The following is a 26,052-nucleotide window of genomic DNA, read 5'->3' on the forward strand; positions in this document are numbered from 1 at the left end:
GGAATGGTGGGGAACTGTAAATTCAAAACTGGTTAGGTGTAAAATCTGTAGGCATGCGGGATTGGTACAGGGGGAGCAGATAAGTAAAGACCAGAATATGAAACATCTTGAATACTATGTCAAAGATTTTATAGTTTATTCTGTAGGTAACGGGGAGTCCAGCCTACTGAAAATTATAGGGCATGGGTGGGGGTAAAGTGGAATTGGGATAACATGATTAGATTTGCCTGTCAGAAATATGTCTCTGGCAGCAGAGTAAGATAGGTGGGAGATGTGGGTGAGGTGGAAGACAGGAAGACTAATAAGGAATCTAGTGCAATAGTCCATTTAAGAAAACATGAGTCTGAACGAGAGCAGCAGCAGTAGAGGTTGAAGGTATGTAAGGGAGATTTTGTTTGACTTGGGTTTTGAAGAGAAAGAGCATGGGTTAAAAGCTTAGCAAAGTTACACATGGTGGTGTTTTGTTCTAAGATTGTTAAAGGAAGAGCAGGGAGACATTCAGATGACAGGGACTGACCAAGAAATTATTAATTGACCTGTTAGGTTGGATACTCATTGAACTCGGTAAGTTTAGGGACAAAGTAGCTTCCTCGGTTTGCTGTATTATGGTATAAAATATAAGGTAAAACCCTCATGTTTGTACATTGAACTGATTGGTTTCTGCGCCATTTCCCGTTAGTTTTTGTCTTAGGCAATTAGGGGAAGGCAAATAATTTTTACTCATTTTAAATGTCAATATTACATATGTTACAGGATATGTAATGGATTTTCCATTCTGTAGTCTCTGATTTTTTTTTCTAATGGGATTGCCTGAATAAGACAAAATGTTTTTAAGTTAATTTGTTATATTCATTTGTGTGTGTGTATGTGTGTGTGTGTATATATATCACATATATATACATATATATAAAGATTTGTATCAATTTGTCATTTTTGTTGTGAAAATGTGATGCACAAAATTAGAATGCTTTCATAGTTTATGTGTGTTCACTTCCATTTATTTTTTTCCCTTCCTCTGCTTTTGGCCCTTCCATTTGGTGTCATTTATTTCACTCTTTTTTGCCAACCTTCTGTAATGAACTTACACTGGGATATTTTGTTTAATGCTCCTTGAAAGCATCGGCTGCCCTAAAATTGTCTTTTTCAGAGAAAGTCTTTCTTTTTTTTTTTTTTTAAGTCCTTAGCTCTGTAGAAAGAAGGGGGTAAACTCCTGCTTCACCTTTACATTCCCTTATTACCAAAACAAAATATTTACCAAAACAACAGCACAAAGGAGTTCTAGGAGTTGTTTTTTTTTTTTTCCAAGAGAACTATTTTTTTTTTAATTTTCTTTTTTTTTTTTTTTTTTTTTTTTTTTTTTTTTTTTTTTTTTTTTTTTTTTTTTTTTTTTACTGTGAGTTCTGGGACACATGTGCTGAATGTGCAGGTTTGTTACATAGGTATACATGTGCCATGGTGGTTTGCTGCACCTATCAACTCGTCATGTAGGTTTTAAGCCCTGCATGCATTAGGTATTTGTCCTAAGGCTCTCCCTCCCCACTTCCCCTCATCCCCCAAGAGGCCCCCGTGTGTGATGTTCCCCTCCCTGTGTCCATGTGTTCTCATTGTTCAACTCCCACTTATGAGTGAGAACATGTGGTGTTTGGTTTTCTATTCCTTTAGTTTGCTGAGAATGATGGTTTCCAGCTTCATCCATGTCCCTGCAAAGGACATGAACTCATTCTTTTTTACGGCTGCATAGTATTCCATTGTGTATATGTGCCACATTTGCTGTATCCAGTCTATCATTGACAGGCATTTGGGTTGGTTCCAAGTCTTTGCTATTGTAAATAGTGCTACAAGAAACATACGTGCACATGTGTTCTAGGAGTTTTTTTCAGCAGAGAAAGGTTATAGGTGTGTAAATCATATGCTGTAGGAATTACAAAGTGCTGTCACTAACATCTCAAAAGAAAATGTCAAAGTAAGACACCAAAGAAACTTGCAAACAAAAAAACACAGAATATTGCTTTGACATTATAACCAAGTTTTGCCTGGCTATAGTATGTCTATTATAATTCTGGCATAAAATATAGGTGGGTCAAATCAGTGTTTCTGATGTCATTGTGTGATATCTTAGGTTTTTGTTTTGTCTTTTTGGTTTTTATTTTTGTTTTTTAGTATCTAATCTTCAAGTCCTTCTAATTATATAGAAGTCAGGTAAAAATTCAGATTGGTGAAGTTGTTCTCTCTGGTGAAGACAGTGTGATGACTCACATTTAATTGAGCCCTCACTGTTTTCAGGTATTCTGCTAGATACTTACTTCATCTTCACAGCAATCTTGGGAGCCGCTTAGCTATTGCCAGTTACTAGATGAGAAAGCTGAGATGCAAAGAGATTGAACAATTAGCCGAGGTGACACAGATAAGTGGCAGACCTGGATCAAACCTAGGTCTCTCTGACCACAGTATCTGTCCTTCTCCCACTACACGCATTCTGTGTCACTTCTTCCTAAAGGGGTACTCACTAATTGAATTTTGGGGTCCATCATTCTATGGTTGTACATTTAGTGTCCCTGCTTCCATTCATTACAAGCAGACACACACACACACACACACACACACACTCACAGAGAATATCTAAGCACTCAAATTTTCTTGCCCACACTTAATTCTCTGTCATCTCCACTATCCTCAAAAATTTTAGTAAATGTTTATTAAGCTTCTACTCTGCTCTTAGACTAAGTCCTGGAGATTCATACATTTCAAGACAAAAACAGCAGCAGTGACAAAAAGCTTAACTCTGCTCTTACCTCAAGGAGTTAATCAAATAAGAACCAGACCTTTAAGTTAATATAACACAAAAAGATCATTGTTTTCAGGGCCATGAGGCTAGGAGAAAGACTAACTCTGTCTGGAAGAATCAGGAAAATTATTAGCTAACACTTGATTAACAAGAAGGTATTTGTGGCAGGATTGGGGATGGGGGAGACAGAGAAAGAAAGAGGAAGAGGCCAGGCACAGTGGCTTATGCCTGTAATCCCAGCACTTTGGGAGGCCAAGGCGGGCAGATTGCCTGAGCTCAGGAGTTCGAGACCAGCCTAGGCAACATGGTGAAACCTTGTCTCTACTAAAATACAAAAAATTAGCCAGGAATGGCAGCGTGCGCCTGTAGTCCCAGCTACTCGGGAGGCTGAGGCAGGAGAATTGCTTGAACCCAGGAGGCGGAGGTTGCAGTGAGCTGAGATCCCACCACTGCACTCCAGCCTAGGCAACAGAGCGAGACTCAGTCTCAAAAAAAAAAAAAAAAAAACACAAAGGAGAGAGGGAGAGAGAGATATAGAGACTGAGGCTGGGGTATCTGCCTCAAGCAGGTGGATCCGCACATGCAAAGGCTGAGAGGCCAGAGTGAATTGGAGTGGTAAGGAAACTGCAGGTATTAGCCAGTGAGAATGATAGGAAAAAAGCCAGGAGAGGTAGGCATGGGCCAGATCATTCACATGCCATGAAATGTTTAGATGGATTCCAGTGTCTTTAAAGAATTTCTCCAGGATATTTATTTTTATCTGTAGATTTTATAACTTCTTGATGGCCCTGATTTTCTTTAAGGATCGTCTTCTTATCTCTGAGAACTCTTAAATCTTAATGGAATCTAACACATGGGAAAAATAGGGCTCCATGGGAAGAAATTACAAGAACCCTTACAAAGTTATTCCCTCAAATTATACTTTTTTCTGGGTTTTGTTTTTTGGCTTATGAAAATCTCTTTAATTGCAAAATAAGCTGAATAAATGAACTGTTTTAGCCATCTTGTATATTGAAATTGAAGAGAAGCACAAACCAAAACTAGGTTTAAATTAAAATATTTTCAAGTTTATAAAACAAAATGGAATAGAAGTATCAAACATGGTTCCTTTTAATAAATAACAGAAACATGGCTTTGAGATCAGTTTCCAGGTTATGTTTTCCCCGTGGGTAAAAACTTGAGACAGGCCGGGCGCAGTGGCTCACGCCTGTAATCCCAGCACTTTGCGGGGGCCAAGGCGGGCGGATCACGAGGACAGGATTTCGAGACCATCCTGGCCAACATGGTGAAACCCCGTCTCTACTAAAAATACAAAAATTAGCTGGGCATGATGGTGCATGCCTGTAATCCCAGCTACTCAGGAGGCTGAGGCAGAAGAATCGCTTGAACCAGAGAGTCAGAGGTTGCAGTGAGCCGAGATCGCACCACTGCACTCCAGCCTGGTGACAGAGTGAGACTCCGTCTCAAAAAAAAAAAAAAAAAAAACTTGAGTCACGAATGAGCCATGGATTCACCCACACCAGTGTGTGCTCATTGCCTCAACCATGAGACCTGCGACCTTTGTAAAAAGTGAGTGTGAGGACATTCACAGTAAGAGGCTGAATGCAAAGCGATACTGGCTTTCAGTAGTTTTAGTAATTGCAGTACTATTTCCACCTAGCTGTTTTGGCCCTGGCTGGTCAGGCATTAAGTTGAGAATAAATAGATGAAGAATATTTAGTTTTATTCTCCAAATTTCCCAATCTAAAATGTTTATAATAAATACTTAAATAAGGATAAAAATCTATGAATTAATCACACGTCAAACAGGGCTTCATGTAGAGTACTGAGTTGAGTAGCAGTGCTCGTGCAAATTCTGGCTGTGCCACTTAGTAGCTATGACCTTGGGCCGATTATTTACACTCTCTAGGCCTGGGTTTCCATATCTATTAAATACAAATCTGTTTTTCAGGAACAGATTATAGGGATTGGTGATAATATTGGAGACAGGGAGGTGATGTAGGGTATTAGGTCAGAGTATGGGCTGTATAGTCAGGATACCTGAGTTTGAATCCTGTCTCTGCCACTTACTAGCTTTGTGACCTTGACCACGTTTCCTGACTTCTCTCTTCTCAGTTTCCTTATCTGTAAAGGGAGAGTGATAAAAGTTCATATCTCATAGTGATTATTACTTGAGTTAATATTTGTAGGGTACTTAGAACAGTGCCCAGCACATAGTGCTAGTTAACTGTTTGTTAAATAAATTGTTAGATAAAGCTCCTGGCACCATGTAAACACTCAATACAAGGTAGCTATTATTTGTATTCAATGTATAATTGATTCCCTGTGAAAACAAGGCCTTAAAATTTTAATAGCCATATAACCCTCTCAGCATGTTTTTTTAATTAACTAAGGCTTTAAAGCCTTATTAATAACAAATCTTTTAGGATGAAGGAAAGTTTTTCACATATTCTCAATTGTCTCTGGTTGATGCAATTTAATTTTTTGCTGAGAGAGACCTTAAATATAATTAGTATTGTATAATTAGCCTGATTAATCTGACCTGTACATCACGAGTCACTTGTCTTTAGCCCAAGAGGAATGCTTCCTTTCTGATTTGAGGCAGTGGCCCATCATTGCTTCTAGCAACCTTCCTACTTACTAGATGACCTTGAGTCAAGGTTTCTGTATATATGATTTCAGATTCGTCCCCTAGAACTGAAAAGGGTAGGAGAGGCAAAGATAGAAAAAATATTTTTAAAAAATTTTTAAGTATTTTATTTTTATTGGGAAAATATTTATTCTAAGTCTTCCATTTGTTATCCTCCTGCCACTAGCATTATGTAAAAAGTAAAAAGAGCTTTACATCAAAAAGCACAATGAAACTTTGTATCCTTAAGTCCTACTTAGCATTCCACAGTAAGCTGGGAATATGGAAGATGGCTCAAAGGGTTTGGTTTGATTTGATTTTTTTTTCCCTCTTCATTTCCCTTCCCCTTCATTTAAGCCGAGGAAGATTATTTATTTACTTCTTAGCTCATTGAACTCTCTGACTGGACAAATAGATGTCTTACACTGGTCAGCAGGATCACATTTCATCTCAACTGTGATTATTGTTCCCTTCCCTCCTGTCAGATGGGAGAGTGACTGATGTTTGGAAATGAACTGTGCAACTGACCTTTTCTTGCTGGTGGGCAACTAAGTATGCATTGACGTCAGTGTTGGCTGATCCACATTCAGTTTGTGCAATGGGTCAGCTTCATCTCTGTCACTCTCCACCTTTCATTTGTCAGCTTTCATTTCCTCATAATTGTCTTCTTCACTCCTATTATAATTACAAAGGATGTGTAACTCTTCATCGAGGCTGGGTAGCTGAATTCTACTGGCAATTTTAGAAACAAGGATAAATTTAACCCTAAAGCCAGCTGCTGCTCTGTAGGAGGATTTTTTAAATTATAAATTAGACATTGTAACACACTGCTGGAGATTAAAAATTGCCTCAGTGGTGTTGATTCCTAGAAATCATTTACTTTTCCTTAGCTTGAAGATTGGTTTTCAATTGTTTTGTGTGCTTTTTTCCTTTTTTTTTTAAAAAAAAGGACAGTTTAACCTAACGATTTTCTTACTTAGTCTCCTATTTAAATAAAAAACCTAAAAGTATTTAGCAAGTGTAATCTTTTGCAACAGTAAACATTGACAAACTGTTTAAATCTTCTGTATATTTTTCACCGCCTCTGTTGCATTCTGTTTTCTGGCTAGTGAAAGAGTGGTCTGGAGACCAGCAGCATGAGCGTCACTTCAGAGCTTGTTACACATGCAGAATCTGAGGCCCATCCCTAAATGTACTGAGTCAGAATCCGCACTTTAGCAATTTCCCCAGGTGATTTATATGCATGTTAGTATTTGATTTATTTCATTATTTCATTCCAACAAACAGAATTCTCCATTTTGTATTTGGTTCCCATTAGACAACAATCATCAGAGTCAGCTTATTTACTCCATGCAAGACCCTCGTATTCCTAAAACATTGTGCCTTTGCTAATGATGTTTGGGCACTGATAATTTATATAATTTAGTGATGACAGTGATAATGTTTTTTGTTAGGACCATATAGGTCAGTCAGTCAACTTTCAAATTATAGAGCAGAAAACAATAATAGCAGCTCTAGGGCTGTGTTCAGATATATCCTTGGTCTGCTGTTGCTGGTTAATTAAGTAAGAGATAGAGGACTCAGCTTTTGAGGCCTAGTTGATTTTCATGACAGTCAATAACTAATCTGTAATTAAAGACTCTACCCTGAATCCTCTTCTATAAATATTTCAGGCCATATAGAACCCAGGTGAGAGAATATGAATACAAATTGGAGAAGACTAAGGAGTCATGAGGCTAAATGCATTGTGGAATCCCTGAACTGAAAAGGAACACGTGACAAAACTCATGAAATGTTAAGTCTGTAGCTTAATTAATAGTAGTGAATCAGTGTTTTGATAATTGAAGCTTAGTTTTGATAATTATACTGTAGGTATGTAAAATGTTAACATTAGAGGAAGCTGGGTGAAGGGTATGGGGAATTCTGAATTTACTGTTGCAACTCTTCTGTAAATCTAAAAGTATTTCAAAATTAAAAGTTTAAAAAAGTCAAAATGAAGCCACATGGCATGGCATAAATGTTTTGTTTATAATAGCAAGCAGAATATCTGAGGAACATAGCCATAGTTTTAGGTATTAACTTGCATATCAGAATTAGAGAAGATATTAAACTAGAAAGATGTTTGCTTTCTAGCAGGGCTAGGCTGGATCTGAGTCTGGTAGAGAGAGAGACGAATGCCCAAGTGATTGTTTTCATAATGCTTTTCAAAAGTCAGATGATGATGTGGAGTCTTACTATTTTGTGTTGTTGCAAGACTTCTGTGTTTGTACAGTGGTTGACATGTGTATGGAATGCTGATGTTTAATGAAGGAATGAATGAATGTGGTTAGTATGATGAAGCATGAATATAGTCCATTTCATTTGAATAAATGGCAGTAAGAAATAAATCCTGCATTTTCACATTTCATTCCCCCCCTACTCACCTCCCACTTCACTATATGCATTTAGGCAGAAAGCTGCAGACTGGGTGAAGCAAGTTATCCAGATTCCTGTGAACAAATTAAAAGTCTCTTATTTTTAAGTGCCTTTTGCTGCCACTTTTTAACCCTGACAATTATTAACTTCTTCAAAAATAACTATTTTTGACATGCCAGTGAAACACATAAAGTTGGTGGTTAACAATGAAGGCTCGAAGTAGTTAAACTTGGTTTCTATTCCACTGCTGCAACTTAGTAGCTAGCTGTATAACCTCTGGCAAAATACTTAACTTTATACCCTCACTTTCTCCTAAAATAAGGATACTTCATAGAGCTAAGAAGAAATTATCTTCAGAGAGTTTAAGTCAGCTCCTGTCACATAGTAAAGCACTTTTAAGAGGTAGGAACAACATATTCATTTAGCAAATCTTTATCAAACAGCTGTTGTCTGCAGATGATATGCTGAGAGCTGGGAGTACAGACTGTTGTCCCCCATTCCCTGCTCCCAAGGAACTTAGTCTGATGGGATAGATAAGTAAAATAATAAATAATAATAGCAATGATAGCTTCTGTTTATTGACTACCTACTATGTTTCAATCGCAATACATCTATTTCTATTAATACAACTACTTTATGAAATGTAAGTATTGTCCCTATTTTTCAGATGAGGAAACCAAGGCTCCAAGAAGTTAAGTAATTTGTCCAAGATTACATAGCTAATAGAAAACCCAGGATTTGATCCCCAATCTGCCTAACACCAAAGTCTTCCTTAACCCATTCTTCAGATGATTACAAATACAGTGTTTGGCAGAGGGCAGTGGCTCACACCTGTAGCCTTAGCACTTTGGGGACTGAGGCAGGAGGGTCACTTGAGCCTAGGAGTTTAAGACTAGCCTACACAACATAGTGAGACCTTGTCTCTACCAAAAGAAAAAAAAATTAGCCAGGCATGGTGGCGTGAGTCTATTGTCCCAGCTACTTGGAAGGCTGAGGCAAAAAGATCACTTGAGCCTGGGAGATGAAGGCTACAGTGAGCTGTGATTCACACCACTGCCCTCCAGCCTGGGCAATGGAGCAAGACCAGTCTCAAAAAAATATATAAATATAACATTTGAAGTGCTTTGACAAGGTTAGAGAAGACCTCAGCACATGTAATATTGTAACAGCTTAGTGAGCCTGTCTTTCAGTGTTTCTTTTAATATTCCTATAGACCCAAGTTTCTATATTCATATTACCTACCGAAAATAGAAATAACTACTTAGTACCACTCCTCTTGTAAGTGAACAGGAAGCTTTCTGTGTGCTAGATTTGTAAAGCAGAGGTTGAAACTGGCCTACCACGGGTCCAGAGAAGCGTTCCTAGCTCTTGTTCTCTTGCCTGTGAAGTGTACCATGAGAGCCTAAGGCAATAAAGAGGCCAGGCCACCTTCTTCACAGGCCTCTGTCCCATTCACTCCTTTGCGTTTATTTCACCAGCTGTGGGGAAGTTCAGAATGAAGTGGCTCTATAAGGGCTCCTGGAGACATTAAAACTTACCAACGGGCCAGGTGGTAGCTCATACCGGTAATCCCAGCACTTTGGGAGGCCATGGCAGGTGGATTGCTTCAGCCCAGGAGTTGGAGACCAGCCTGGGAAACATGGCGAGTCCCCGTCTCTACAAAAAATACAAAAATTAGCCGGGTGTGGTGGAGCACACCTGTGCTACTCAGGAGGTTGAGGTGCGAGGACTGCAGTTAGCTGAGATCGTGTCATTGCACTTTAGCCTGGGCAACAGAGCAAGACCTTGTCTCAAAAAAAAAAAAGAAAGAAAAACAACCTTACCAATGCTATTTGGAGAGTATCCTCAATTTACAGGCACTAAAACTCATCCTGTGATTATGGTTTAAAGTGCAGCAATTATTGTATGTATTTCAGGATCTCTGAACACATATCCGAGAGCTTCTTTTGCTGCTTTATCCTGTGAGTGAAATTAACATTTGAACATAGTCCTTGACTCATTTAACATCTAGTCCTTGACTCATGAGAACATCTAGTTTTTGACTCATGGGAACATCTAGTCCTTGACTCATTTGAGAGTATAGTTTTTCTAGAAAATTAGAAATATATATATCTGTATGTGTCCATATGGGATATGATGTTCTAGGAGTGGTTAGTCATAGAGGTGGTATTGTGAAGATAAGGCCTTTCTGACGGTCATTTTGGAAAGTGGACTGTGGAGCTGAGCTGAGGTTACACTGTAAAGAGAGAACTTCTCCCTGGCACCCACTTTGCCTCACACTCCTGGATACCAAAGGCAGACCACAGTGTTGTTCACCAGGTTTAGACGGTATCTGAAGCTCTTTCCCTAGATGTACCCTCTTTTCTCTCCTAAACCTTTAATCTCCCTCTAAACTTTTTCTACCCCTCGTATCTACTTTTTTGGGACCTTTTTCTCTGAAAGGCAACAGTTGGTGGTAATGGTTTCACAGGAGGAAGAGAGCTGACCTTTCACGTCTAGTATGCTCTGGCATTTTACACTCTTAATCTCATTTAAGCCTCACAGCATCCTATCTGGGTAGGTGGATTATCCCTACATTTATAGATATGGAAAAAATAACTTTCCCAGAGGACTTGAAGCTTGAAAGTGATAAAACTGATAATCAGCTGTAGTTCTCATAACTTCATAGGTTATACTCTTCCATGAAGCTGTAATAATGGGGATTGTTATCGTTATTACTGTTACTACTGCTTGCCGCTAGTTTTTATGTTAGCAAGCTAAGGGAATGCATTGCCTAAGGTGCACATGTATGTATGGTCTCAAGGTATGAAAGGAGTGAGCTTATTTTAACACATTGGGCCTTTACAGCAACCTGCTGACTAGGTATATTTGTCATTTTCACTTTACAGATGGAGAAACTAAGGCTCACAAAGACTGATCCAAAGTCACAAAGCCAGTCAATCTGTCTGGCAGTGGAGACTTGATCCAGTCTTTCTTGAGCCATCTCTTAAAGCTCACTGTGCGTGCAATGCTGCACTCCAGCTGGGTGGAGAGCCAGTTCCTGTCACTGAGACAGGCTCTTCAGCCAGGAGTATGTAGCAACATAAGACAGCATGAGTATAACTTAACAAGATAATAGGTATTTGTTTCTTCGGTAAGAACATGAGACTATAAAGGCTTAGCAAAAGTGTATAAACTTGCATTTATAACAATACTTACTAAATTTTTAAATGCATATTGAAGGCATCTAAGTAGTGTTTCCGGAGTGCATTCTCTGTATCAAAACTGTAGAGTCAGTATGGCTAAGATCATAAGGAGAAGGCCATTAACTGTTTTGAACTATAATGCCACTGTGATCCATAAATTAGTAAATAAGTGATGGTGATAGGTAGCTTGTGGCTGGGCTATGTGGCCATCATATGTTAATGAGCTATTCAGATGGTTATCTGCCTAAAACAAGATATGTGGACCAAGACTTAGAGGGTTGTTACTTAGGAAACACTGCACTCAGTTGCCTTCAAGGGTTATATATCTGGGGTAATGGCAGCCAGTCACTCATTTGTGTTTAGGTGAATGTCTTAGAGCTTTACTCATTTGTTTCTTTCCTTATAGACCATTTAAGATAAAGAGCTCTTTAGCAGTCATCGGGTAATCGAAATTCTAAGATTATCAAATACTAGTTGGGTTATCCACTTTAAGGCTGATTTTCTTTCACATGATATAAAGTCTTTTTCCAGTCTCTCACTTACTCTCTTTGGGAATAAAACTTGATTCATTTACACATTCATTCAGCAACATTCATTGAGTACTTACTATTTGCTAGTCATTGTGCTAATGCCAGGGAAACATCACAAGATAAGATGCCATCCCAGTCCTCACAGTAAATAGTAGTGATATTGTTAATATAGCATATTATAAAATTTATTACAGAGAAATGCAGTATAGTTTGAGAGCATAGATGAAAGTAACATTTATTTCCATCCCAATAGATTTCGGTTTTGGAAATTTCTTTAAAAGTGGTGAACTGCTGGCAACATGGTGTGGCAGCCCCCCTTATGCAGCCCCAGAAGTCTTTGAAGGGCAGCAGTATGAAGGACCACAGCTGGACATCTGGGTACTGCTTTGCTTTGCTGTGTTATTAAATGCATCTATAATGATAATACTTGGTGCTCTGGCCCATCTTAGAAGCTCCTGGTACTTAACACATAAGCAGTATTTCATATTTTCCCCATCCACTGGTCTATAATTACTCAGAGCATCTTGAAATGGATCCCTAGGAAAGAATTTCTAAGGATAGGTGTTGTCATCCTAGTATCAGCAGTAATTTAAAGTTAAGTAGTAATCAAAATGATCAGATTCAAATTCTTTGGTATTTATTTTAAGATACTTATTGTAGTAGTCAGGGTTTTGGATTTTTTTTCAAATTCTGAGAAAATACTAAATTCAGACAGGAATTTTTCAGTCCATACGATTTCAAGATCCCTGGGGATGTTCAGGAAAACAAAGAGTGGTTGACGCTCTTGGTAGAAAAGTCTCTGCATTGTTTTCTTCCCTAGAGTATGGGAGTTGTTCTTTACGTCCTTGTCTGTGGAGCTCTGCCCTTTGATGGACCGACTCTTCCAATTTTGAGGCAGAGGGTTCTGGAAGGAAGATTCCGGATTCCGTATTTCATGTCAGAAGGTAATTAGCTTTTCATCTTACTAATGGTGTTTTACACTGTTAGTGCTCCAAGTGAAATGCCTAGGTAAAAGCTTCTTTTTTTCTAAGAGTTTGGGTGCCAAATAAAGTGACTGAGCTGTAGGTTAAAAGCTATAGAAAGAAGCAACCTCTTTTATGTAGGCGAGACAGGTTCCAGCCTTCTACTTGTAACTGAACACACAGCATTTCCCAGATTAAGAGCAGCACGTCTTCTCATTCATTCTGGGTCTATAAATGTCCCAGGTTTATTTTAGATTTAACGAAGCCCTTTGTAGATACAGATTCACAACCATTTTACTCCAATATGAAATGGATTTTATAAAATTAATTTTTTTTAATTAAATAAAAAGCCAACTGGCAAAACTCTGCTAAATTCAGATGATATGCCATAATCCCTGCCTGTCGTGTATTGAGCTATTACCTAGAGAGCAGTTAAGTTTACCCCTTAGTTTCATTTTGGTTATCATTCTTAACTCTTTTCTTTCAACTAAGAGTAGAAATAATAACTCTTCATAGTTAAGAGCATGGACTGTGAAGGCAGACTACCAGACTGCCTGGTTTTAATCCTGAGTCCACTGGTTACTGGCCATATGACTTTCACAAGTTTTATCTCCTCTCTCTCTGCTTCAATCTCCCCATCTATAAAATGGAAATAACAATAGCTCCTATGCCACGGATGTTGTAAGGTTTAATTAAATTAATCTGTCAGTCAGGTGCAGTGGTTTATACCTGTAATTCTAGTGGTCTGGGAGGCTGAGGCGGGAGGATCTCTTAAGGCCAGGAGTTGGAGACCAGCCTGGACAATATTGCAAGACCCTGTCTCTACAAAAAAACTTTTTTTAATTAACCAGGTGTGGTGGCATGCACCTGTAGTCCTAGCTACTCAGGAAGCTGAAGCAGAAGGATTGCTTACAGTGAGCTGTGATTGCATTACTGCACTCCATCCTGGGCAATAGACTGAGACCCTGTCGCCAATAATAATAATAATAATTAATTAATTAATAAGCATAATCTGTGTAAAGCACTTAGCACAGCGCCTGGCATATAGTGACAGGAGGTTAGCTTATGTGTGAGTGAAGAGCATCATGTCAGCTCAGAGAATATGCTAGTGCTCAAAGTTGCAGCAGTGCAGTTTTCTTGGCGTAGTCAGAAGTAAGTAATATTTTATGTACACTTAGCCACAGTGATGTGGAGGAGAGCAGCAGCCCGTTGGAGAGCTCTTTGCCTCACTTACATAGCCTTAGTATATGAGCATTAGATATGACTGAGGATCGATTTGTTATTTGCTTGTTCTAGGAATGAGGCTTATTTCTTTTCTTTAGTGGAAATCAAAGTCTGTTTCTAGATATTTTCAGTTGTGAAATTCAGTAGAAAGTTTCATTTAGCCCAGAATCTGATAGACCTACACCCTCCAGTTTTTCTTAGGTATTTGTTCACCATGTGAACTTGAGAAATATAAGTAGCCTGCATGTATTCATTTATTCATTTGACCTTCCGCTTTCCAGTAGAGGATACAAAGATTAACACCCTTGTACAAAGTCACATGAGTCAAGCAAATAACCCTGAAGTGCAAGGTGATTCTTGTGACTTTTGTAACATTGTGTTTTCTATAGATTGCGAGCACCTTATCCGAAGGATGTTGGTCCTAGACCCATCCAAACGGCTAACCATAGCCCAAATCAAGGAGCATAAATGGATGCTCATAGAAGTTCCTGTCCAGAGACCTATTCTCTATCCACAAGAGCAAGAAAATGAGCCATCCATCGGGGAGTTTAATGAGCAGGTTCTGCGACTGATGCACAGCCTTGGAATAGATCAGCAGAAAACCATTGAGGTAAAGTGATCAGAGATTTGACTAAAGGTATTTCAGGGTTCTACTGCACTTAGCTGCTTGAAATTTCATGCTCACACCTGTCATCCTGGTCTTTTAGCACATGTATCCCCAGCGCCTAGGCGTACTGTTCAGTGTTCCCTATTGATGACATCAGACTCTATTTATATTTGCTTTTATTCAGCGTCTATATTCCTTTCTTTGCCCCCATCTGCCAAAGCATTCAAGAGGAGGCATTTATAAAAGACTCAGAAAAGGCAAAGATGGAAGCTTAACAAATACAAGGTAGAAAGTTTCTTCCAAGATGAAGCATGAAGTTTTACATAGGTATTTAACTAGTTTGTATGGAACGTAAATGTGCAGATAGGCAAAGGGCCAAGCAGGAAACAAGAAGGGTAGGTATCAGGTTTAAGAAAGCCAGGGGATTTAAATTGTGAACTGGAGAAACTAAGAAGGCAAAAACAGGTGGGCTCCTGATTTGGAAGTATTAGGGGTCATAGAACTGCGAAGGGTCATGAACCTGGAAAATTCCTCTTGGCTTTTATTTCTGTCCTCGAATAGTTAGCATACTTGTAGGATATACGTATTTCTAATACCTTTACGATAGTAAAAAAGCAAACAGTGCTCTTGAGGAAGAAACATAACAAGAAAGAATATCAAATGCCGCCTTGTTTGCCGTGAAAGACCAAGGCTCCAGGCTGTGCTGCCTTTCCCCCGCCACGTAGCCATAAGTGAAACCAAATTGATTCTCCTGCTTTGCTCACTTTGCGCCCAGTGATGTTTTTCTGTACTTGTCCATGAAGTGCATCCTGAGCAGTAGCTTGGCGTGCGATTCCACTGACCTGTGATTTTTGCTGAGAGTGCTCTGCATCCTGGTGCCCTGCACAGCACCCATGCCGACTGTCAGGTGGAATTAGAAGCCAAAGGAGCAGTTGTTTCTCTGTTCCCTCAATATCTGGGAAAGCTGGCAGGCTAGAGATGTGAACATTTGGGAAGCAACTTTATTTTCAAGGTTTTAAGAGGGTGGGACTGCAAAAACAAGAGGAAAAAATTACCTAAGAATGGAGACATAGTGTCTCTCAATTTAGCATCCAGATGCCATTCTCCAGCCCAAAATAATCATCAGAAAGTTCTCCACATACTTTAACCATTCACTTCAGAGTTTTCAGTGGTTCAGATTTGTGTTGAAGCCATGGAATTAGAGCCTTGGGCTCAGGTTGCTAACTGACCTTACACCACCGTTACAGCTATGAGATGGGGCCATACGGCAGCACTGGGGAATGTCTACATGAGACAATGATGGCATTTTCTCTGACTGGAGAAAAATAAATGGATCTTGTTAATGTAAAAGGGCTGGTAAACCCATTTAAAGGGATCATCCTTTATATAATTAATACTAGAGACTTGAAGTTTTCTGCCTTCCAGTCACAATTTTGGAGCAGCTTTCATCTTGAGACACTTTGTTTTTCACCCTATTTTTAAGAGCATACAATTTCTTTCCTCATTTTTTTTTAGGCATGTGTAGATCATTGCATTGGTCTTTACGGTTCTTTGCCTTTACCACTTGTTTTTTATTTCAGTCTTTGCAGAACAAGAGCTATAACCACTTTGCTGCCATTTATTTCTTGTTGGTGGAGCGCCTGAAATCACATAGGAGCAGTTTCCCAGTGGAGCAGAGACTTGATGGTCGCCAGCGTCGGCCTAGCACCATTGCTGAGCAAACAGTTGCCAAGGTAATGCCCCCTTAGCTGAGAGACTTATCTGTGCATGTGCCTGTTCACATGTTTGACAGATTTTTCATCTTATACACAGGGTTAGGATTTCATCCTCTACACTCCGTTTTTCTGTAAAGTTTCTGCCTGCCATTTACTAGATTCTCAAATGTTTTAGCACTTTCTCATTTTTAAGGGTTAACTTTATTTCAAACAGTTTGTGTTTCTCTTTTTCATCATTCACAATGTTAAGAATTACTGTCACTAGCCTTTATGTTCAATTCCATTTAACAAATTTTTATTGCAGATTTACCACGTGCGAGCTTCTATTCTTAGGCACTGTTGGGGGTAGGATATATTAACTACAGTCATTGCCCTCAGAGACATCGTGCTATAGAAGTGAAATAAGACAAGATCGTAAACAACCATCATTCAAAACAGGGAAAGATGAGTGCTGTAGCAGAGCCAGGGACAGGGGAGAGAGGGGCACATCTGAACAGGGGAAATGGCATGTAAGACACATCTTCACAGATGGGGAGGACTTGGTGAGTGGTGAGTTGAAGCATTATTGTGAAGAGTTTTGAATGCCAGGGTAAAAAGTTCACTTACAATTCAGGAAGCAGCAAGGACCTATTGAAGGCTGCTAAGCTAAAAAGTGATATAATTCTATCCATGCTTTAAGCTAATTAATCTGGTAGCATTATGAAGGATGGGTCAGGTAGGGAAAAAAAGAAATTTGGAGAGAGCAGTTAAGAGAGTGTTACAGTAGAGATGAGAAATACCGAAGGCTTAAACTAATATGGCACTGTTGGAAGTAGAAAAGAAGGGGCAAGTATAAGAACCATTTCAGAGGTAGACTCTGAAGTTAGCAATGGTTCAGAGAGGCAGCTCAGTGTGGTGGTTAGAAGCAGGGACTCTGGAACAAATCCCAAATTCTGCCACTTCCTGCTATGTGACATTTTAAGTTTCTTAATGTCTTTTTGTGCCTTGGTTTCCTAAGTGTGTAATGGGGATAATAATAGAATGCTATGACAATTAAATTAGTTAATATCTGTGAAATAGTTAATATTTGTGAAATACTATATGCCTGGCATATAGTAAGTGCTATGTAAGTGCTTGTTATATAAAGTAATAAATAAATGTTGGGGAGGAAGGGACAACATGACTTAGAGATGACTCTGTTCTTGAGCCAGAGCCTGAGAAAATAGGGGTGGCATTAACTCAGTTCTCAGGAGGAAGATGTGGATCTTGATCCGAGGAGACAGGCCGGGGCTAGAAATTTGAGAATCATCCATGTAGAGGTTGAGATGAATGGTTGGTTAGTATGCTCCATTGACTTTCCTGTCTGCTTCTGTGAGTAACTGACTTTGTTCAAAACAAAAAAAAGGGCAGAAGAGTTTTGACTTTGTATTTCTTTGGCAGTTTTACAAAATTTACAGGATTATAATAAAATTTTGCATTGGCATCTACAGAGTATGTTTTAAAAAAGGGAATTAAATCTTCTTGATTTTAGTAGGTAAATGGTATATTTTGTTACACATACTTTATATATAAAATAAGAGTATTGGCTGGGTGCGGTGGCTCACACCTGTAATCCCAGCACTTTGGGAGGCCGAGGTGGGTGCATCACAAGGTCAGTAGATCAAGATCATCCGGGCCAACATGGTGAAACCCCATCTCTGCTAAAAATACAAAAATTAGTCGAGTGTGGCAGCGCGCACTTGTAGTCCCAGCTACTCGGGAGGCTGAGGCAGGAGAATCGCTTGAACCTGGGAGGCAGAGGTTGCAGTGAGCCGAGATCCCGCCACTGCACTCCAGCCTGCAACAGAGCAAGGCTCCGTCTCAAAAAAAACAAACAAAAAAAATGTGAGTATTGATACAGATGTAAGTAAAATAATGTATCGATATAGTTCCAGATACTTGAGTTAGAGTATCTTTGAGCACTTGGAAATCTTCAAAGTTGAATGGTATTGCTTTCAAGACAGAGAAAGAAGGAGATAAAATGAAAAACATGTAAGATGTAGTGGAACTCCTTCCTTTTTGCAAATGCCACTGGACAGAAGGATAGGAAGCTGGAAAGCCCCCAGGGCCAGCAGGCTTTCCCTGCCAAGTCTCTTTATTCTTCTTAAACATTACGCAAGTGAGGGAGCGGTGAGGGGTTATATAAACAGTTGTTCCTGAGCACGTGCATGTGTTATTGTACACGATATCCTTTCGTGTCTAGACTATGAGCAAATTCCCCAGCATATCTCAAATTATATTTAATTTGGCTTAGGGTTCAGATACATAATGTGACTTCTTATGTTCGATAATTTTTTTAATTACCAAGCACTCTGTGTCCTTTTTGCTTTATGCATTGACCCAAATCTCAATGGAACCTGCTTAGTGTAACTGAAAATGCTTCTACTTCAAATGGAGTCTTCAATGTTCATTCACATGCTTGCCTGAGAGCCTTCCGGATGCTGAGCAACAGGCCCCCTCCTCTCAGAGATTTCACATTTTGAGTTTTAGTGTTGAACTTGTTAAAAAATAGACTTCTGTTTTTATGGATATAAATGTGCCTAAAGTTTTAGTAAAGCCTTCTCACTTTAATTCCTTGATGTTCTAATTTTTTTTAAAGAAGTGGCAAACCACTTGTTTCTTGATATAGCAGCAAAAATATTGAGGAAACAACATGATCCAGTCAATACAAAGATAACGTGAGCTGTGGAATCATGCAGACCTTGGGTTCCACACCAGGCTGAGTGACTTCGGGCAAGTCAGCGTCTCTGAACTCCTGTGCCCTTAAATACAGAATGGGAACAGCAATACATACTTCATTAGATTGCTACCAAGATACAATTAGTTAACCTGTACCAGGAGTTTAGTTAAACAAATAGAGCACTGATGTGCCAGGCACAGTCCTAGCCACTGTGGCTTCAGAAGTACCCTGGAAACAGTCGCTCCCCTTAAGAAGTTCATAGCCTAGTTACAAAATACCCATTATGGCCGGGCACGGTTGCTCATGCCTGTAATCCCGGCACTTCGGGAGGCCAAGGCAGGCGATTTGCTTGAACCCAAGAGTTTGAGACCAGCCTGGGCAACATGGTGAAACACCATCCTACTAAAAATACAAAAATTAGCCAGTTATGATAGTGTGTGCCTATAATCCCAGCTATGCAGGAGGCTGAGGCAGGAAAATCGCTTGAACCCAGGAGACAGAGGTTGCAGTGAGCCGAGATCACACCACTGCATTCCAGTCTGGGCGACACAGTGAGGTTCTGTCCCAAAAAGTAAAACATAAAAAAATAATAATAATAAAGTACCATTATTATTATTTAGACAACAGTGGGATTCCCATCCTAGATTTGGAGTGCTTATGTTTGCTGTATAACATGCAGGAAGTATTAGATCTAATTGAGTTCAGACTATTTAGAAAAAATATGTCATATCTTTTTCTCACACATTCTAACCACTAGTTTTGGCAGGGTTTTGGGGGAGGTTTTGTTTTTGAGATGGGATCTCGCTGCGTCACCAAGGCCAGAGCACAGTGGCAATCACAGCTCACTTTAGCCTCAACCTCCCGGGCTCAGGCGATTCTCCCACCTCAGCTTCCCAAGTAACTGGGACCACAAGTGCATGCCACCACACCCAGCTAATTTTTTTTTTATTTTTTTGTGAAGATAGGGTCTTGCTATGTTGCCTAGGGTGGTCTCGAACTCCTGGGCTCAAGTAATCCTCCTACCGTGGCCTCCCAAAGTGTTGGGATTGCAGGACCTGATGAAGGTCACACAATTAGTGAGCCACCACACCTGGCCTAACCACTCGTTTTTAACAGTCCTTCCACTGCAAGTTTCCATCAGCTGGAAACAAACAAGAATGAAACAATCACCTCCAATTCTTTAATTACTGTTTAGAGGTTGCCCTTCACAACAGGTTGTGCCTGTTTGCTAGGGCTGCCATAACAAAATACCGCAGACCTAGTGGCTTAAACAACGGAAATTATTTTCTCACAGTTCGGGAGGCTGGAAATCAGGATGAGGGTGCCATGAGGGTTGCTACCTGGTGAGGCCTGTCTTCTTGGCTTGTAGCTGGCTGTCTTTTCACTGGCTTTTTTCTCTGTGCAAGTGTGGAGAGAAAGATCGCTGGTGTCTCTCCCTCCTCTTATAAGGACATCTGCTTTGTGGGATCAGGACCCCAACCTCAGGACCTCATTTAACCTTAATTACCTTCTTCAAGGCCCTGTCTCCAGATATAGCCACATTAGTGGTGAAGAGCTCAACTTGTGAATTTTGGCAGGACACAGTTCAGGTCATAACAAGTATTTGCCTATTGGAATAGTAACGATTTTCCCATAGGAAAGAACATTATTTTCATTTTAATGGTTCTGGAAAGCACAAAGTCCAAAGGAGAGATTCAAAGCACTAAACATGTGTTCTAAAGAGTGATCACAATTGGTTGGACATAATCATTGTGTATTGACACTCTTAAAGAATATCTTATCTACAATGAACTCAAAACAAATTTACAAGAAAAAAAACAACCCCATCAAAAAGTGGGCAAAGGACATGAACAGACACTTCTCAAAAGAAGACATTTATGCAGCCAAAAAACATATGAAAAAATGCTCATCATCACTGGCCATCAGAGAAATGCAAATCAAAACCACAGTGAGATACCATCTCACACCAGTTAGAATGGCCATCATTAAAAAGTCAGGAAACAACAGGTGCTGGAGAGGATGTGGAGAAATAGGAACACTTTTACACTGTTGGTGGGACTGTAAACTAGTTCAACCATTGTGGAAGTCAGTGTGGCGATTCCTCAGGGATCTAGAACTGGAAATACCATTTGACCCAGCCATCCCATTACTGGGTATATACCCAAAGGACTATAAATCATGCTGCTATAAAGACACACACACACGTATGTTTATTGCGGCACTATTCACAATAGCAAAGACTTGGAACCAACCCAAATGTCCAACAACGATAGACTGGATTAAGAAAATGTGGCACATATACACCATGGAATACTATGCAGCCACAAAAAATGATGAGTTCATGTCCTTTGTAGGGACATGGATGAAGCTGGAAACCATCATTCTCAGTAAACTATCGCAAGGACAAAAAAACCAAACACTGCATGTTCTCACTCATAGGTGGGAACTGAACAATGAGAACTCATGGACACAGGAAGGGGAACATCACACTCTAGGGACTGTTGTGGGATGGGGGGAGGGGGGAGGGACAGCATTAGGAGATATACCTAATGCTAAATGATGAGTTAATGGGTGCAGCAAACCAACATGGCACATGGATACATATGTAACAAACCCGCACATTGTGCACATGTACCCTAAAACCTAAAGTATAATAATTTTAAAAAAAAAGAATATCTTGATAATATCTGCTTCCTTGGTATAATGACCGTCTATTTATTTAATAGTTGCTAATCAGCTATGTAATGCTGAGCATGCTGTCTGTATATTTATACCCTCTCTTGTTCCAAAAAGACTCCTTTAGTCCCCTCAGTGATCACAAGACTCCTAAAACCCACCATATTTCCTAGGAAGTGATTGTCACAACAAAAAGCGTTATTCCTTGATCCTATCCTTTATTCCTCTAACCGAGTTCACAGTCAGTTGTAGTAGTCCAGGTCGGATGTGAACACTGTCAAGGACAATGTGCTACGCTTGGTCTGGCACAGCACCGTCTGGCCATTTAAAGCATCCGAGCTAGTGAGAGTCAGGGACGGAGCGGCATGTCGTAGTTAGGGCATGGGCATCTCATTTCCATACAGCACCCTCGGTCATGTGTTGCCCTGATAATTTAGACTACTTTCATAGAGAAGGAGCAGTCTAATAAAGTTGGGAAGTCGAAATCAATTCTTCAGTTTTATCCTTTGATTGAAAAGCTATTGATGGGGGTAAGAAGAATGTAGCAAATATACTTTAGTGGGAAGTGTAAATTTTACATATTGACTAGATAAAAATTTTACATAGTAGCTAGATAATTTAAATGCCTGATATTTGAAAGGAAAAAGTTGTTTAACCTCAGAAGTGGCACAGAACATAAGCTTGGGGAATGACAACACAAGGAAAGCTATTTCTTTATCACACTCTGAATGGTATGCAGTTGTTTACTTGTTTGTTTGTTTTGGGGCATCCATACCATTCTGACACTTTGCTAATGCTACTTTATCTTATACAGTATAGCCAATGATATTAATATTGGAATATACCAAATATAAAGTATGTTGAAAATATATTCAGAGTATATTCAAATATAAAATATATTTCTAACATATCCCCCCATCCTTGAAAATCATCAATCTGAGATTCTAACTAGGAACCATTAGTATTTGAGAACGAGACTGCATTCATTTTGCAGTCTAATTCTTACATTCTTGTGATCATTTGGAGGCTTTAGGAAGAAGGGGAAAGGAGGAATTAATGTTTCTGAGTTAAGGACATTGCATGTTACCTTTTACAGTCCTGACTTCACTGTGAAGTTGGCCTTATGCTCTCACAGTTGAAGAAGGTAAGTTTCAAAGAAGTTAAGAAACCTGATTAAGATCACACAATTTGTAAGTGATGGAGCCAGGAATCAAACTCAGGTCTCAGGAGAGGAGAAGCTAGAATCTCATACCATTTTGTACCTTTGATTTGTTTGAATTTAAAATTCACCATCTTGTATCCCTTGAAATAACTATAGCCGGAAAAATTTAGGCTGTCCTTCTGCCTCTCATAGTCTAGTATGATGATTGTTTTCTCAGACGTGGTGCAGTGCCTGTTGTATTCAAAACACATCTAATAAATTATTCTGGTAGTTTTGAAGGGACGGTGATGAAAGGATCATTCAGCAGCTTCATCTTTAAAATCAATCTTTGCCAATTGTCATAAGGAAAAATTCTCTTTTAAATGATTTTTTTTTTTTTTTTTTTTTTTTTTTGAGACAGTCTTGCTGTGTCGCCCAGGCTGGAGTGCAGTCGTGCGATCTCGGCTCACTGCAAGCTCCGCCTCCCGGGTTCACACCATTCTCCTGCCTCAGCCTCCCAAGTAGCTGGGACTACAGGCACCTGCCACCACGCCCAGCTAATTTTTTTTTGTATTTTTAGTAGAGACGGGGTTTCACCATGTTAGCCAGGATGGTCTCGATCTCCTGATCTCATGATCCACCTGCCTCGGCCTCCCAAAGTGCTGGGATTACAGGCATGAGCCACCGTGCCTGGCCTTAAATCGTTTCTTAAAAGAAGCATTTGTAATGCTTGTTTCCCTGGAGTAGTTAACAAAGGAGACGTGAGAACAGACTTCAAACCATCAGGAGCTTTCTATAGTGGGTTGACTTCAAAAACATAGCTTACAGTAAGCGTCTCTCCTTCCACTGGGACAGCAGGCTGAGTCCAGGCTGTGCCTCTCCTTGAAGGAAGGAAGATGTTCCTGTCACCCCATGTGACTGCTGCTTCTCTTTCTTCCTCTTCGCATACACCCTTACCAATAAATATATACCATCTCACCTACACCAAAAAGGCAGGTAGGGCAGGCAGAGACACAGCACTGACTCCAGCGTCCCTTGTGTTGTAGTTACTTGTGGGTGTGTATATATCTGTCCCTGGTTTAATTTTGAGCTCCTAGGATTTTTCTATTCTTTATCTGTCTGGGTGTTATATTTAAAGGAAGAGACAAATATGTTTGTTGAATTGAACGAGGAACATTCTTGATTCCTCACAAAAGCTCGCTTTCTTGTCACCTGCATGAAAGTCAAGCATCCCCTCATGAGGCAGAAATGAAATTCTGTACAACCTCTTTCAGAGTAACCGATTGCTGAGTCTGCTTCAGATCACTGCCTGCACCATATATATATTTCACAAAATCTTTCTGGAGTTTCCAATAAATAAATATTCATTCTTTAATTGCCACAGGAAGAATTATTTTATTCTTAGAACTTTGTGTATTTATAGAGAAGGTATTCATGTTCCCAAACTGTCTGTTCTTGCCATATTTACAGGCACAGACTGTGGGGCTCCCAGTGACCATGCATTCACCAAACATGAGGCTGCTGCGATCTGCCCTCCTCCCCCAGGCATCCAACGTGGAGGCCTTTTCATTTCCAGCATCTGGCTGTCAGGCGGAAGCTGCATTCATGGAAGAAGAGTGTGTGGACACTCCAAAGGTACGGCTATGTTTGAGAGTCTCGGAACTGGCAGTTTGGCGAGAGATTTCAGTTTGGTCCTCAAGTGTTGTACTTTGGCTTTACTGAACTTTATCATTTCCTTAAGTCACTCAGGAGTGATGCTTTTGTGGAGAAAAACTTAAGAACAGTGTCCAGGCTCAACTCTTGTCAGTGTTTATCATTATGACCATTACGTAATTTGTCAGACCTCGTGGACTTCTGAAAAGCCCTCCCCATCTTTCTCCCTCACTAATTCCTTCTCTCTTCAAGTTTCCAGATCTCTCACAAGTGTTTGGTTGGTTTGTTTGTTTTTTCCCTAACAAATTAATGCTGAAAACAAAAAAATTAACTTTCATGCCAAATTGGGCTTTGATTACTATTGCCACTCTTCTGCATAGGTACCTCAGGTACAAAATGATGGGCCATTTTTTGTGATCAGTTATTCATGTCTTTTTGTCCAATTTGGAAATGTTTAAAAGTTAGTGTGCTGGGCCAGGCACAGTGGCTCAAGCCTGTAATCCCAGCACTTTGGGAGGCCAAGGCAGGCAGATTGCCTGAGCTCAGGAGTTCCAGACCACCTTGGGCAACATGGTGAAACTCCATCTCTACTAAAATATAAAAAATTAGCCACACATGGTGGTACACACCTGTAATCCGAGCTACTCAGGAGGCTGAGGCACAAGAATGGCTTGAGCCCAGGGGGCCAAAGTTGCAGTGAGCCGAGATCGCAGCACCACACTCCAGCCTGGGTGACAGAGTGAGACTCCATCTCAAAAAATTAATAAATTAATAAAAATAAAAGTGTGTGGAATGAAGTTGGCATTTAGGATACAGAAGATGACAGCTTCTCTCATTCATGGATGTTTCTTTAACTTCCAATGTGTATTATATACACGTAGCATAAGCGATGTATAGAAGATCATAATAATGGGTAGTAGAGTGTCATAGAAAACACAGGTCTTGGAGCGTGTTCGAAATAGACCTCCTCTTAGTGTGAACTTGAGCCACGTAACAAAACTCTTTGAACCTCAGTTTTCTCTTATACAAAATGAGAACACCAACTTTATGAGACTATTATGAGGATTAATTGAGATAATGTGTGTGAGGTTTGGGACAGATCATAGATACTCAATAAATAATGGTTTCCTGTCTTTTTAGCCTCTTTAGGTAATAAAAAGATGAGTGAGACATGAACTCTGCCTCTCAGAGTCCACTATAGCCTAACAGAAGAAACATTATACATACTGAAAGACAGCGCCAGGTGCTGAATAAATTGATAAAAGATAAAATATGGGCCGGGCACAATGGCTTACGCCTGTAATCCCAGCACTTTGGGAGGCCAAGGCAGACAGATCATGAGGTCAGGAGTTCAAGACCAGCGTGGCCAACATGGCGAAACTCCGTCTCTACTAAAAATACAAAAATTAGCTGGGGGAGGTTGCGGGCGCCTGTAATCCCAGCTACTCAGGAGGTTGAGGCAAGAGAATTGCTTGAACCCAGGAGGTGGAGGTTGCAGTGAGCCGAGATCGTGCCATTGCATGCCAGCCCAGGCGACAGTTCAAGACTGCATCTCAAAAAAAAAAGATAAAATATGATCAGTCCTTTAAGGAAGTATAAATCAGAATGAGGCAGGGGGAGTTGCTTTTAGCTGTTTGATCAGGAAAGTCCGGTTTAACTGTCAGAACTGGGGATTGAAAAGCGGGTAGACCCAGGACAGGTGGCTGGAAACCGGGGGTGGGGAGTGATGTCTACAGTGGAGACAAGACTAAAAAAGCAAGTACTAGGGAAGCCTAAGTCCATCTCCGTAGAGAAGGGTTCAGATGGTCTGAGGAGAAGGGCACATGCAGGGA

The 26,052-nt window shown here is 40.0% G+C and overlaps 1 protein-coding gene across 6 annotated transcripts in view; it reads left to right on the forward strand.

Annotated features, from left to right (window-relative positions):
- Window positions 1-26,052, forward strand: part of SIK2 (salt inducible kinase 2) — a 136,284-nt gene that overhangs the window by 94,377 nt on the left and 15,855 nt on the right. For all 6 annotated transcript variants that reach the window (XM_032167348.2, XM_058446666.1, XM_058446662.1 and 3 more), the window contains 5 exons: window positions 11,798-11,922; window positions 12,365-12,488; window positions 14,120-14,340; window positions 15,918-16,070; window positions 24,038-24,202. In XM_032167348.2, the coding sequence (XP_032023239.1) occupies window positions 11,798-11,922; window positions 12,365-12,488; window positions 14,120-14,340; window positions 15,918-16,070; window positions 24,038-24,202 (788 nt within the window). The remainder of the gene's footprint in view (window positions 1-11,797; window positions 11,923-12,364; window positions 12,489-14,119; window positions 14,341-15,917; window positions 16,071-24,037; window positions 24,203-26,052) is intronic.

Source organism: Hylobates moloch, unplaced genomic scaffold (genome assembly GCF_009828535.3).
Source record: "Hylobates moloch isolate HMO894 unplaced genomic scaffold, HMol_V3 SCAFFOLD_11, whole genome shotgun sequence".
In the NCBI taxonomy this organism is placed as follows: Eukaryota; Metazoa; Chordata; class Mammalia; order Primates; family Hylobatidae; genus Hylobates; species Hylobates moloch.